Source organism: Schistocerca gregaria, chromosome X (assembly GCF_023897955.1).
Source record: "Schistocerca gregaria isolate iqSchGreg1 chromosome X, iqSchGreg1.2, whole genome shotgun sequence".
Classification (NCBI taxonomy): domain Eukaryota; kingdom Metazoa; phylum Arthropoda; class Insecta; order Orthoptera; family Acrididae; genus Schistocerca; species Schistocerca gregaria.
Window position 1 is genome coordinate 534,411,734 of NC_064931.1, and position 14,851 is coordinate 534,426,584.

At 45.8% G+C, this 14,851-nt stretch overlaps 1 protein-coding gene and 1 long non-coding RNA gene across 2 annotated transcripts in view; one reads left to right on the forward strand and one right to left on the reverse strand.

The window, feature by feature from the left end:
- Window positions 1-5,146: 5,146 nt before the first annotated feature.
- LOC126298650 (basic salivary proline-rich protein 1-like) overlaps window positions 5,147-14,851 on the reverse strand; it is a 40,766-nt gene continuing 31,061 nt past the window's right edge. Inside the window, exons 5-8 of the mRNA XM_049990065.1 lie at window positions 13,531-13,670; window positions 11,684-11,828; window positions 9,275-9,446; window positions 5,147-5,885 (exon numbers count right to left, since the gene is read on the reverse strand). Of these exons, the coding sequence (XP_049846022.1) occupies window positions 5,882-5,885; window positions 9,275-9,446; window positions 11,684-11,828; window positions 13,531-13,670 (461 nt within the window). The 3' untranslated portion in view covers window positions 5,147-5,881. The remainder of the gene's footprint in view (window positions 5,886-9,274; window positions 9,447-11,683; window positions 11,829-13,530; window positions 13,671-14,851) is intronic.
- Window positions 11,774-14,851, forward strand: part of LOC126298651 (uncharacterized) — a 123,187-nt gene continuing 120,109 nt past the window's right edge. The window contains exon 1 of the long non-coding RNA XR_007552638.1: window positions 11,774-11,855. This is a non-coding gene — a long non-coding RNA (uncharacterized LOC126298651). The remainder of the gene's footprint in view (window positions 11,856-14,851) is intronic.

The following is a 14,851-nucleotide window of genomic DNA, read 5'->3' on the forward strand; positions in this document are numbered from 1 at the left end:
GGGGAGTTTGCAGTGTCGTAATTTTATACACTCCTGGAAATTGAAATAAGAACACCGTGAATTCATTGTCCCAGGAAGGGGAAACTTTATTGACACATTCCTGGGGTCAGATATATCACATTATCACACTGACCGAACCACAGGCACATAGACACAGGCAACAGAGCATGCTCAATGTCGGCACTAGCACAGTGTATATCCACCTTTCGCAGCAATGCAGGCTGCTATTCTCCCATGGAGACGATCGTAGAGATGCTGGATGTAGTCCTGTGGAACGGCTTGCCATGCCATTTCCACCTGGCGCCTCAGTTGGACCAGCGTTCGTGCTGGACGTGCAGACCGCGTGAGACGACGCTTCATCCAGTCCCAAACATGCTCAATGGGGGACAGATCCGGAGATCTTGCTGGCCAGGGTAGTTGACTTACACCTTCTAGAGCACGTTGGGTGGCACGGGATACATGCGGACGTGCATTGTCCTGTTGGAACAGCAAGTTCCCTTGCCGGTCTAGGAATGGTAGAACGATGGGTTCGATGACGGTTTGGATGTACAGTGCACTATTCAGTGTCCCCTCGACGATCACCAGAGGTGTACGGCCAGTGTAGGAGATCGCTTCCCACACCATGATGCCGGGTGTTGGCCCTGTGTGCCTCGGTCGTATGCAGTCCTGATTGTGGCGCTCACCTGCACGGCGCCAAACACGCATACGACCATCATTGGCACCAAGGCAGAAGTGACTCTCATCGCTGAAGACGACACGTCTCCATTCGTCCCTCCATTTACGCCTGTCGCGACACCCCTGGAGGCGGGCTGCACGATGTTGGGGCGCGAGCGGAAGACGGCCAAACGGTGTGCGGGACCGTAGCCCAGCTTCATGGAGACGGTTGCGAATGGTCCTCGCCGATACCCCAGGAGCAACAGTGTCCCTAATTTGCTGGGAAGTGGCGGTGCGGTCCCCTACGGCACTGCGTAGGATCCTACGGTCTTAGCGTGCATCCGTGCGTCGCTGCGGTCCGGTCCCAGGTCGACGGGCACGTGCACCTTCCGCCGACCACTGGCGACAACATCGATGTACTGTGGAGACCTCACGCCCCACGTGTTGAGCAATTCGGCGGTACGTCCACCCGGCCTCCCGCATGCCCACTATACGCCCTCGCTCAAAGTCCGTCAACTGCACATACGGTTCACGTCCACGTTGTCGCGGCATGCTACCAGTGTTAAAGACTGCGATGGAGCTCCGTATGCCACGGCAAACTGGCTGACACTGACAGCGGCCGTGCACAAATGCTGCGCAGCTAGCGCCATTCGACGGCCAACACCGCGGTTCCTGGTGTGTCCGCTGTGCCGTGCGTGTGATCATTGCTTGTACAGCCCTCTCGCAGTGTCCGGAGCAAGTATGGTGGGTCTGACACACCGGTGTCAATGTGTTCTTTTTTCCATTTCCAGGAGTGTATAATCACCTGACGCGTTGTTGTGAAACACCCTGCGTACACTGACAAATTTGATTACATGGTCACGTAGTGACACAATAAATACACTCTGCTGCTCTAGGCATCACAGATGATAAAAATTCTAAACATTTACAAACCCATTGCTGGCGCATATGTGTACGGAATTGCGTCAGCATCGGGCCCTTCCTGCTAGGTGCATAACTTTACTGTCTATGAGCATACTGTACGTTCCACGTTAATTACTGACGCATGCTATAAGCAATATAAAAACTATCTCTGTGGGTGATGTGTTGTAATTTAACTGCAGTATGCCATGCGTATAGCACCACGACGATCCATATTCCCTCAGAAGTAATTTAATAACACAGAAAGGGAAAAAATTAAACTGATATGAAAAATATCTTTTGCGCATTGTGAGAATTTAATCTAAACAGGAAAGAGCTCATTAGTAATCGGAAATTTACTGATGTCTTCAGCAAGTTGTAGCAGCAGCACACGTCTCACATATAACCGTGCCACGATTCATGAGGTGCTGTGTAAGTAGAGGACGGTCAGCAAAGTCTCATGGCCTCCGAGATCGGCTCATCTCTCTCCCTGTGACTTTTACTTGTGCGGCAAGTTGAAGGGTGAGGTATATCATATAATCACCACACACTGAAAGATCTTCAGTAAGAAACTGGAAACGCCAGTGCTGCCATTCGTTAGGCAGAGCTGCTAAACCTGTTTCACAGTTTGAAAAATCGCGCTCTGAGCTGCATTTGATGTGGACGATACCTATTTCATGCATCTACCGTGTAAAGCAGTTCTTTTTTCATTAACCACGTTATCTCATTTTGTAAAAATTTGCTGTACTATCCGTGCTTGAAAAAAGTTCATTTTGACCTTTTTCATACATACCCTACTGTTCGTCTACGATAGTGAGTACGCTAGTATGCAAAAATTAAGCATAAGCTGGAAAATACGAAAATGGAAAGAGAAGAGACGAGCAATCACTAAATATCTCCTAAATATTTACCTACGAATTCTATTTATTCGTCTGTATAGGAAGGGAGTACCCCGTATAGCGGCGTAACCGAAAGCTAGACATCAACAGTCCATGAGTTCACATATCTCTCTTGTTTGTCCATTCATAGTGAGAAAAGTGTAGGCTCTTGGTGAAGTTGGCAACGTAGTGTCACAACGACGCCATTTGGACCCGGCCGCCTGGAAGCAGGTAAGAGACACTGTCCTTAGATGTTTCACAAAGTGTCATTTCGAGTGTTTGGCGGCGGTTTGAGGCACAGAAGATGTTTGTCGTAGGCCAGTACAAGGTCGACCAAGAATAACTGCCCCACACCAGGACCGATATCTGGCCTTAACTTCAAATAAATGGTTCAAATGGCTCTGAGCACTATGGGACTTAACTGCTGTGGTCATCAGTCCCCTAGAACTTAGAACTACTTAAACCTAACTAATCTAAGGACATGACAAACACCCATGCCCGAGGCAAGATTCGAACCTGCGACCGCAGCGGTCTCGCGGTCTCAGACTGTAGCGCCTAGAACCCCTCGGCCACTGCCGGCCGCGGTGGTCTAGCGGTTCTAGGCGCTGCTACGGTCGCAGGTTCGAATACTGCCTCGAGCATGACCGTGTGTGATGTCCTTAGGTTAGTTAGGTTTAAGTAGTTCTAAGTTCTAGGGGACTGATGACCACAGCAGTTGAGTCCCATAGTGCTCAGAGCCATTTGAACCCTCCCCCACTCCGGCCGGCATGGCCGTAACTGCCCGACGAAATCGGAGTACACCTGCAACAAAACTGGCTGGGGGCTTGCAGCTCCCCCTGGAGTTGCCGTTCCCCGACAAACCGTGTATCTGAGGCTCAGAGCAGAAGGGTTGTTTGCCAAACGTCCGGCGTTGTGTATTCAGCTCACTGTAGCTCAGAGAGGGGACCGTGTATTGTGGAGTCGGCAGTATCAAAGTTAGACCACGAATGACTGGAGGAGTGTGCTCTCAAGAGATTCATTCAGTTTCAGTTTACAAAATGATTCTCGTCGCACATTGCTCTGGAGAGAATCTGATAGCTGATACAACCCCAGGAACAATGCGGAAAGGGCCGGTTTGGTGGCAATGGCGCCATGGTGTGTGGAAGCATCATGTTGAATGGTTGTAAGGAGCTGCACACCTTCATTGTTGATCGGAGGAATACTGTAAATGTTCAGAGGTACAGGGAGGGATGAGGTACTGATACCACATTTTTGCCTTTTGAGAGGCGCAGTTAGTCCAGAATTTTTCTTTACGGACAATATCGCCAGTCGAGCTGCTCTGGTGGATGAATTTCTTGAAGGGGAACATGTCTGTCGAATGGACTGGCGATCAAGGTCCCCGGATCTGAATCGTATAGAACATGCCTGGGATGCACTATGGAGGGAAATTCCATCCCGCCAGTCTCCACCAACGACAGTTCCAGACCTCTGCATCGCCCCTGCCGAAGAATGGGAACGACTGCCAAGAGAGCTACTGAATCATCTCGTAGAGGGCATGTCACGTCGCTGTGCAGCGTGTGAGGCCATTAGTGGTGACCACACCCCCTATTAACAGTTTCTTTTGTTGTAGAGAAGATTTCCTAGTTGTGTTATTTTCTTACAGGTGTGTGTCTTAGCTATTAGAACATTTCTAATATTACGTTTCGGAAACTGTTGAATGTCACATGTCTAGTGATAAAGCTGTGGCTTGTTCAGTAATCGGGCCGCGCGGTTAGAGGCGCCATGTCACTTACTGCGCGGCCACTTCCGTCGAATGTTCGAGTCCTCCCTCGGGGATGGGTGTGTGTGTTGTTCTTAGCATAAGTCAGTCTAAGTAGTGTGCAAGTCTAGTGACCGATGACCTCAGCAGTTTGGTCCCTTAGAAAATAACACACATTTGAACATTTGTGCAGTAATCCTTCCACCGGCCGCGGTGGTCTAGCGGTTCTAGGCGCTCAGTCCGGAACCGCACGACCGCTACGGTCGCAGGTTCGAATCCTGCCTCGGGCATGGATGTGTGTGATGTCCTTAGGTTAGTTATGTTTAAGTAGTTCTACGTTCTAGGGGACTCACGACCTCAGATGTTAAGTCCCATAGTGCTCAGAGCCATTTGAACCAGTAATCCTTCCGACATGTGATTAAGCTGTGGCTTGTTCAGTAATCCTTCGACATCCTAATAAGGCAAGGTGCCCTCTTTTTGTGATTATACTTAGCCTTACCTAATGGTTGTCTTGCAGTCTGAAGGCCGATATGCACCATAGGGGCCTTGAGGAAATGCCTGCCCCTGCTAAATTCTGGTGCAGCCATCGGCTAAGAAGTGAAATGTGGTAGATATCGAAACCAGTTCAGGCAATAAACAATGTGTGTGAGCATTGACCTCTGTAGTCAAATTTAGCATGTTCACTATCTTCTAAGCCAACAACATGGCAGATATGAACACAAAATAACTAAATAACAGCAGAAGACTTAAATTTTTATTTCTTCCATTCTTAAGGAGCAATGGAACAATTACTCTGGAAAATGAAGTTATATGTTCAAGAAATGAATCATAGGAGAGTATTTTCAACATAATAATTTAAATAACGCTCTTAGATGTTAACTGTTAGTAATATGGTTACATGGTGTCTTTCCTTAGACACTCAAATTAATGTGGTAATTTTGTGGAGGTCATTACGAACAATGAAAGCTTTTGTAAGTATGAGAATCAAATAAATAAACTTTATTGCTGTTCTGCAGTACAATTTTCTGCAAATTCGCAGACAGTTACTAGTACATGCTAACATCAAAATTCAAAGTGCAATACATACAAAAGGAAACATTTTATCGAGTAAGGCACTTATTTCATGATGTACTCCAGTTCAGCTTAGAATGCTACTGAAAAATATTGTCGAATTCATAGTCGCTCCTCTACACTCAAATGAAAACCCATGAAACCAGTAAATCTAAGCTGTCTGAGATAAACGTTCTGCAAGATGCTACAATTTTATGAAAGCTGCTCAACTACTAGAAAGTGCTTCTTCGGAGGAGCTGTTAAGAAAACGACAAATTCTTTCTTCAGTAGGTGTAAAGGAGAAATATGGCACGAATTCTGAAGCAGCTAGTCGCATTTAAGTATTGTTATCAGGTCAAAGAGTTCTCTCGTCCTCACAGCGCACTCTTTGACAGAATAATGCCTCAGAATCACATCTCTGATTATAGAAATGAATCCAAAACTGTGGCTGCAGACGTTGCCGACCTTTGTCTTTGGCAATTATCCGTAAATGCGAAATGTACTTCAGATATCAATTACTGGATTAATAAACGAGCATATCTGCCTTTAAATAAATAAGTGTTACGGTGGCACAGATGCGTCTCCTTCAGGCCATGATGTGAATGTTAGATAAAAGCCGTTTGTGTTACTCCTCTTCCCAGCGCCGACTGTCGTGAAGAGCTCAGCTGAAACAAAAACAAAGCAATTGTACGCGTTGGTATAGGAACGTTTTTCTTACATGCATTAACAATATTTATTTTTAGCAGAAATATTTTGTTATAATATTTTAACCTTTACAGCTTTTCAAAATTTGGAGTCAGTTTTCTATGAATCCAGTTTTGGTTCATCTCATGAATAATTAGTTTTGGCTCACTTTATTCATGGAACCCGAGAAAGAGTATATTAAAGTGAGAGAGCGTTTCCCACCCTTTACAACTGACTTGCGACATGTAAAGTCACATGGAAAGAAAATAGTGTTGCTTGTGGTTATAGACAGAAAATACGAGGTATTTATTTACAAGAGATAAGAAGCGTGGATAGTCGCCACATGTGCGGTTACATGTGGGAACCAGCGCTCCTTTCCTAGATTAAACAGAGAGTTTCGCTTTTCTTTATGGGAGGCGGTTTCATAATAGTCTTACTCCGATTGGACTAAGCACTTAATCATAAGGCGGTAAGACGAGCAACAGATGAATTGAATTCTTACGCTGTTTTGGAAGGGCCCTTTTAAACTATTTTTTAAATTTATTTGCCTGTCGACGTGCGGTGGAATTGTATTCACTTAAGGCAAAAGCCGATTTCTTTCAATAGGACATGGCTGATTTCCTTCCACAAATCGAACTTTTGCTCCGTCTGTAAAGACCTCGTTTAGACGGGACTTGAAGCCCTACCATTCCTTCCGTCAGATATTTGTTCTTCTCGCATCCCTCAACCTCTGCGTCTCGCCCCTCTATAATCCCTCCCCACATTTCGCCAAACAACCCGAATATCGCCACTGGAAAGTTATTTATATTCGCCGGTATCTGCCTCTCCAAGCACACTTCACAAGCTATTATTCTCTGTGGCCCGATGGGTACCAGAGAGCGAAGTTAATAGTTCCCTTTCCTGTGTCCGTCCGAAGGGAGTCAAAATTTTATTTATGTTTCCTAGTAACACCACTAAAGACCACGAACGGTTCGAATATATTTTACACAGGTGGTAATTCTTTCATATTTTTCGTGCTCTCGGCGATACAAAAATTAATATATTCCTGCTTGTACCGAACAGGGAGAGTACGCATCAACAATCCGACCGTGGTTAGAGAATATACTGTTGCAGGTGACATTAAGAATGGAGCGATAGGGTGAAACGAAGAACTGGTGCGTAACCTGCCTAGTGACGTTCCGATGTTATTGACATAAGTAATTGTCGATACGTTTATTTCGATACATGTAGTGCAGATATCTGTATCAATCAAGAGATAGTTTATTAACATCGAAAAAATAACTGAATATCGGTATCGGAGGTAGCGAATGGTGTGGAATCCGTCACTAGTAGTTTAATGAGACTTACACGGTCCCACTGAGGTAAACAAGGCCCGAAGCTGCAGTATTAAAAACAAAAGACGGTGTGAAACTATGAAACTATAATTAACATATCACACGTTAGCAGCATGTACCAATAATATTAAGGACGTACCCACTACTTCGGAAAAATGATTCGAATATTTAGATGTATGTGAACTAAATGTTGTTCAAGGAGGACGTTAATAACTTAACAAAACTCTATTTTCAAACACTTTTTTCTGCTCTGGATTGCTAAAGTATTGTGAATCAGGTAATCGGCATTCTATGGTCACCAGCTATCAACCAATCTAATCTTCAGTATTCTTCTGTAGCAGCACATTTCAATTGCTTCTATTCTCTTCTTGTCCGAACTGTTTATCGTCGACGTTCCATTTCCATATAAGGTTGCACTCCAGGCAAATACTTTCATATGAGGCATCCTAACACTAAAATTATATTCGACATTAACACACTTTTCAGCTTCAGAAACGCTTTTCTTGCCATTGCTGGTCTACATTTTATATCCTCTGTACCTTAGCCATCACCAGTTATTTTACTGCCTAAATAGCAAAGCTCATCTACTATTATTAGTGTTTCATTTCTTAATCTAATTCCCTTAGCATTGTCCGATTTAATTCGACTACATTTCATTAATCTCGTTTTGCTGTTGTTGAAGTTCATCTTCTACACTCCTTTCAAGGCACAGTCCTTCCCATTCAGCCACTGTCTGTGACAGAATTGCAATGTCATCAGCAAACCTCAAATTTCTTGTTTCTTTTCACCGAACATTAAGCCCTTATCGACACAATTTCAGGTGTTGGTATCGATACTAAATATCACATCGAACATAATGCTGGAGCAGTTGTACGGCTGCACCTCTGAAACAGCTCCAAGGTGGCCGCAGAGTTTGACGTCCCCATCCGTCGGACTAATCATCATCAACAGTTTTGCATCGCGAGGTTTGCAGTTCACCTCAGCACAATGGTGCAAAGTCGTGTGATCAGGAACTGTACGCCAACATCTCTCCTCCCCTTGCCGGCCAAATAACTCTCACCGTCCGAAGAGGGCTCGGAAGGCCCGACTGAATCGATCGACCGCCGTGTCATCCTCAGACGGTAGGCTTCAGTGGATGCTGATGTGGAGTGGCATGTGTTCAACATACCGCTCTCCCGGCAGTTGTCATGTTTCATAACCGGAGCCGCTACTTCTCAGTCAATAGCTTCTCAACTGGCGTCGCAAGGGCCGATTGCATCCCGCTCGCCAGCAGCGCTCGGCATACCCAGGCGGTCACCCATGTATGTGTTAGCCAAGACCGACAGAGCTTCACTTCGTTGATCTGAAGGGAACCAGTGTAACTACTGCGGGAAGACCGTTGCCTGCCGGCCAAATACTAGCGATGAAATTGTCTTGTACTGTTGGGATTCGGGGCTACGGAGGTGGGTGAGTGTTTCGGCACTGGTGATGTACCCGCTCGGCGTACCCAGGCGGTCACCCATGTAAGTGTTAGCCAAGACCGACAGAGCTTCACTTCGTTGATCTGAAGGGAACCAGTGTAGCTACTGCGGGAAGACCGTTGGCTGCCGGCCAAATACTAGCGATGAAATTGTCTTGTACTGTTGGGATTCGGGGCTACGGAGGTGGGTGAGTGTTTCGGCACTGGTGATGTACTCTTGAATGCCAACGGCCTTGCCGCACTGGGAACACCGGTTACCGTCATCAGATCACCGAACTTAAGCGCTGTCGGGCTGGGCTAGCAGTTGGATGGGTGACCATCCTGTATGCCGAGCGCTGTTGCCAAGCGGGGTGCACTCAGCCTTTGTGAGGCAAACTGACGAGCTACTTGATTGAGAAGTAGCGGCTCCGGTCTCTGATCACATACCCCTCCATATCCGCATCCAGTGACGCCTGTGGGCTGAGGATGACACGGCGGCCGGTCGGTACCGCTGGGCCTTCCAAGGCCCGTTTGGACGGAGTTTAGTTTAGTTTTAGATGTACTCTCGAATGGGTAAGTTAGTTGAGAGAAGACTTACCAGCGAGCCCTGTAGGCGGGCAGGCAGGCGCCGGAGTAGGCGTCGTAGGCGGAGCCTGGTGCGCAGTTGACGATGGCGGTGCGGCCGGCGCGGCACACCGACACGGAGCTGCAGCTGGCCGTCAGCCGGAACACTGCGTTGTGGCTGCACGACGAGCCCGGCGTCAGGATGCCTGCCAAACACACACGCTTCAGCAGCAACTGACACTACGTGACTATCTTGAAAAACACCTATATTCTGTTCTGATGGGGGCTGCCCAGGCAGAACGCGGCCTAAAGCATCTGAGAACGGCCACACTGAAACCGTCCGGTCGCAGCGACTATAGCTGCTGCCTCCAGCTCAAACGGCTGGAAACGCAGCAAGCAGTGAGTAGAAGTTTTCGGGCGTCATGTCGTACAACTGTATTTCGAAGCATGTGGTGTTTCTGGAGTGGTTGCAAAACTAGGCCAAATGTAATCAACCAAAGATAGGAAGTCTGAATTGTATTACAAGCAAATGAAATATTTCAGAAAAAAATTATTCACTTTGCAGTGTACGCTGTTTTGAAACTTTGGGGCAGAGTAAAACACTGTGCCGAACCCTGAAGCTCTGAGGGCGGGTTGTGAGTCGTGCCTCGATAGCGCATTGGCCACGAAGGGCAAGGTTCTGGGTCTCGCACAAAGTTTTAGTCCAGCCTCAAAGCTTCAGTGGAACAGTTGTGCAGAGTAACATTTCTAATTTTTTTGGTGTAAGTAGGCCCTAAAACCATTTCATTATTACGATAACACTACTATGTTCGAAAAACAGTCTTCACTCCTATGATACACCCTACGTAACTTATACTGGATGCTCAGAAACAGTCCGCTATAAAGGTGTGCAGCGTAGGTTCTGTTGAGGAACAACTAAGAAAAAAATTGATAGGTTTTGCCGTTTCCGAGTTAATTAGCATTGAAGTTAGCCAATGAGGCCCTTGCGCGGTGTCGCCAAGAGTGATCTTCGTTTGGTTTCCTGAAACCGAGCAAGAGAGTGAGATAAAAAACGGCTATGGGAGTGAAACCTAATCAAACGCTGAGCAGTCTCGTGCGCTATCATTTACAGTAAGAGAACAACTGACACTAATTTTAGCTGACGGGCCGCATGAATTTGCGCACGCAAAGGCCAGATTGGCGAACTTCGACGCTAATTAACTCTAAAATGGCGCAACGTATCGAATTTTATCTTAACAGTTATTTCTCAGCACAACCTACCCTGCAGCACCCTTACATGCTTTTCAGACTGCTTCTGACCACCCTGTATAGCATCGATTTCGACAAAGGTGACGTTTCTCTGTTTTAGTTTCCACGCACATTGTTTTCCGCTTTGAAAGTATTTCTATGCACCCACATAGGGGCTTCAGAAAGTTAGTTACACATGTCGTCCCACGATAATAAGACTGTTAGGCGACATGAGTGGCACTTTGCCACACGTCGGCAGATATTCCGGGTTTCCTGCACACACAGTTCTACTGTGGTAAGGTTAGCAGATGCATGACAGTGTGCGCTTGAAGTAGCGTGGCAACTGGGAACGTACTCCAAAGTTGCAGGAAGCGGTACACTACGGTTCTTGCTGAAAAAAAAGTCTGAACTGCATACAGATTCACCATGAAATTCTGCTGGTGTACAGACCGAATGCATCTTCGTGTCCAGCTGTAGCTAAATAGCGCTAACAGTTTGACGAAGAACGCAATAAGAAGGATGACACTGATAGGGAAGCCCAGATCTTGCACAATGTTATTTCCATCTTTTCGACAAGATGAAAGGACACCTGGGGGAAAGAGATTTCCGAAAGACGAGAACGCTCACACAGCGGTTCTGGAATGGCACTGTAACTAAAGAGCGTATTTGTGTCGTCGAGAAAGTGAACGATTGGTACAACTTTTCTACGGTTGTTTACAGCGACTTGGTGACTGTGTTGAAAAGTAGTCTCATATATCTGGTTCACACTGAAGTGTAGAGCAGCATTCAGCAGAAGTTACTTGGCCTGTCATAAGAATGTGTAACTTACTATTTGAAGTCCCCTTGTATTTCTAGTAAGTCACAGTTACGTCCAAACATGACCTATATTTGCTGTAGATTGGGTAAGTGCAGTTATTCTGTTTCGGTACCTAATACAGTACTACACTGCACGGAAGATATTGTATGTGTGAAAGTAATAGTATCTACCATTCTGGTTCAGTCCAATTGCATCCATGTCCCTACATTGTTAAAAAGTCTGTGTCAGTTCCTTTAGAGCTTTATAGTTGGCCTCCAATCTGCGCAACTAGCTACCACAAGAAAGGCCCACATTCGATCCCCTTCACCGAAAGAGATTTTTTCTTTTTTAAGGACAATGAAGGAGTTATTAGAAGGAGAAGCCGCCATCAACGGTCTGGTGGCAGGCGTGCCAACTTACCAGGAGGCAGGCGCTTGCCGTAGAACCCGCCGTCGGCCGGCGGCGCTGGAGCTCCGTCGGGCCCAGGAGCGGGTGCGGGGGCGTCTCCGGCAGAGGCGAGGCCGCGGCAGTCCACGCGGTACGGGTAGTCGCACACGCCCAGCTCCTGCCCAGCAGCACACGCAAACAACAGGTCAGCCAACTGTCTCCATCTTGGCGGCTTACGTCGATACTGTACTCAGCCCATCGTAAGGTTACGTGTTCCTCCGCATTTGTTATTACATCACTGAGTTCTCTTTTCCGCGATATGTAAGTGGTGCTCTGTCGAGAATAGTCACTTAGGGTTATAAGGATACCTTTATCCTACAGTCTTGTAACTAGTGCCTATTTCTAGCGGTGGATATCTCTATGAACTACCTAATGTACAACGGTCCATGGGCACAGATAAGACATTTTGCTACCAGTCCTTCTTTCCTGTATTTTCCTTCGTGAGCCTTTGGACCCTGAAAGCGTGTTTGGCGTTTTTTGTTACTTCATACATCTCAGTTTTTAAATTAGGTGCTCGTGTTTGGCGTTAAAGTGCTTATATTTGCTGGATACATCATTATCATTCTGCCTCACCCCTCCCCATGAGTGAAACTACGTCCAGCAGAAGTAATGTGTACTATAAAAACGCAGAGGTACAGGAGAGACATATAGTGACAAGCAATAATACGAGCGTATATCCAAGAAGCCAACTTACAAATCATTTAAGTATCACAGAAAGACAACGGTGTGACAGTACAGTGGTTTATTTCGACCAAACTCGTGGGAAGAAACTCAAGACTGACGTAGTTCCAGTAAACGTAAGCGCATTCTCTAAAGTTCTCACTCAAATTTATGTAAAATGTAAAAGAAATCATATGGTTTCCAAAATGAGCCTTTCATTCCGCAGCGGAGTGCGCGCGCGGTATAGGACGAAGTCCGTATCTTCGCTTTTCGTTTATTTCGAATCATACCACGTGTATCTGTAGTTATCACACACACACACACACACACACACACACACAACGCAGGGTGTCTGAAACATTTAGGATCAAAATTATACATCCTGTTGAGAATCCCAAACTGTATTTTGAGATAAGAAACCAGTGGTCGGAAGTATATATTTTAGGCTGCCATGAATGAGCTATGAGTGTGAGGCACCTTTTTATGAACTACTAATGTCGCACAAATCACAGCTGCGTGCGGCATATTCGAAATTTGTTGTAGACTGTAGATCTGCCTCCTGTTGTCTGCTAGAGGGTACTATTTGAGCACGACAGTACCCCATCTCATTTTGGTATTAATTTCCATGAGTACCTGACCAACAGGTACTCTCATTTCTGGATTGAAAGGGGATATCCTGTCACATGGCCACTACGACTGGTGCATGTCACTCGTAAAATTTTTTCACTTAATGTTACATGAAGCTGTTGCTGTAGAAACCCCAGTGGAAACTGGAGACAAAATGTTTTCAGGGTCCTATCTATCTGCCTCATTGTACAAAAGACAACAGGAATATCTCAGAGAGCGTTGCAACATTTTATGGGCTGATGTTAAGCGTGCATTGAGTTCGGTTGTCCTGACTGAGAACAATTTCTATTAGCGTAAGTCATTGCTATTAGATATAAGATAGTATGGGAACAAAGCTTAATATTCATGTTGACAGTTAGTTCCCTAGCTCCAAGTGTTCATTTAGGATACGCTGCAATATGTACGATTTGATTCATAGCTGTTTGGGACACTACGTAGATACAATAAACGCGGCTGAGAGAGACAGAAGCTGAGATACAACACGTACAACAGATATGCGCTGCATATTACTCTTAGACAGTATGTGGACTTACGTCATTAAAGTCGAGGCCCTCGGGGCAGTTGAAGAGGTAGGGAGTGGCGGCTACGCAGACGACGAAGGCGCTGCAGTTCTTGTCGCTGCGGTAGGTGCCGTACGGCGTAGGACACGACGCGTCACCCAGCGGCGCTGGCTCTGCAACGGACATACATTTTTGTTGGGCGTGCTACAGTCCGCGTCTGCTGCTTCCCATTTCATCCTCCGAGGCGTACGGTGGCTGTGATACCCCTACTTTCTCGCAGTTCACACTTACCTAGCCACTCTCACGGAGCATTAAGTAATTACAGATTACACAACGAGTTAGCCTTTCAATATGTGTGGACAGTGTTAATCGACGAATTTTCAGGTATTGGGATGTCAGGAATAGTGGTGAGAAATAGGTCGAAAGTATTCTTATTTAATCTAATCATCATCTACCTCTCTGTGTGGGGGATACTTACGATTTCCATACCTCGGTGTCTGCAGTCGCAGTTACTGCTTCTCTCACCGTCGGCCATTTCACTTCCAGCGCTTCTTCTGTTTCCTTCTCCCATATCTTATTGACTGTTCTCTTCCTCTCTCCCTGTCTTCCCTCACCATTCGTTTACCTTCGCAGGCGACCTTTCGAAGTTCGTTGGACTTGACCATGCAACTCCATCTGTGGCTCTTAGATAGTCTTATCTAGAGTTCTTCTATTTAATTTTTTGTGAATGGATGTACTTCGGATCCTATCTCTTCTAAACCTTTTTTCTGTTTTCAGGCGGTATTTAATTTCTGTTGCTTGGATCTGAGGTTTTTCTTCGCACGTTCACTACCCAAGTTTCACAACCATATATCAATGTCTGGACGTAGAAAATTCTATACGAAGCTAAGTTTGTCTCTTTGATGTCTCTCAGCTTTTTCAGGAAGTTTCGTCTGACTGAATTAAACACCCTGTCGCTCTTACTCTTTCCCTGATTTTTTCATCTCATCTACCATTGATGATAGAGCGCAAGTCCTGAAATATGCAAACCTGTTCTTGAACCTTTCTTCAGCTTTGATGTTAGACCATTCTTTTCTTTGGTCTACAATCATATTTTTTGTTTCTTCGACATTTAAATCAATTCCCTATTTCTTCAACATTGATGGTATGTTGGAAGTTTTCTTCACTAGCGGCTACTATCACGAAGCTGTCGGCTAAAGCCAAATCTTGTCATTTGAACGGATTTCATCATATCCAATGATAAGCTTTTTAACTTTGTAGCTATATGCCTTCATTGCCATTTCCAGTTACATTACTAAAAGCAGGAGACCAAGACTACAGTCTTGCCGGAATCATTACCTTGTAATGAATCCAA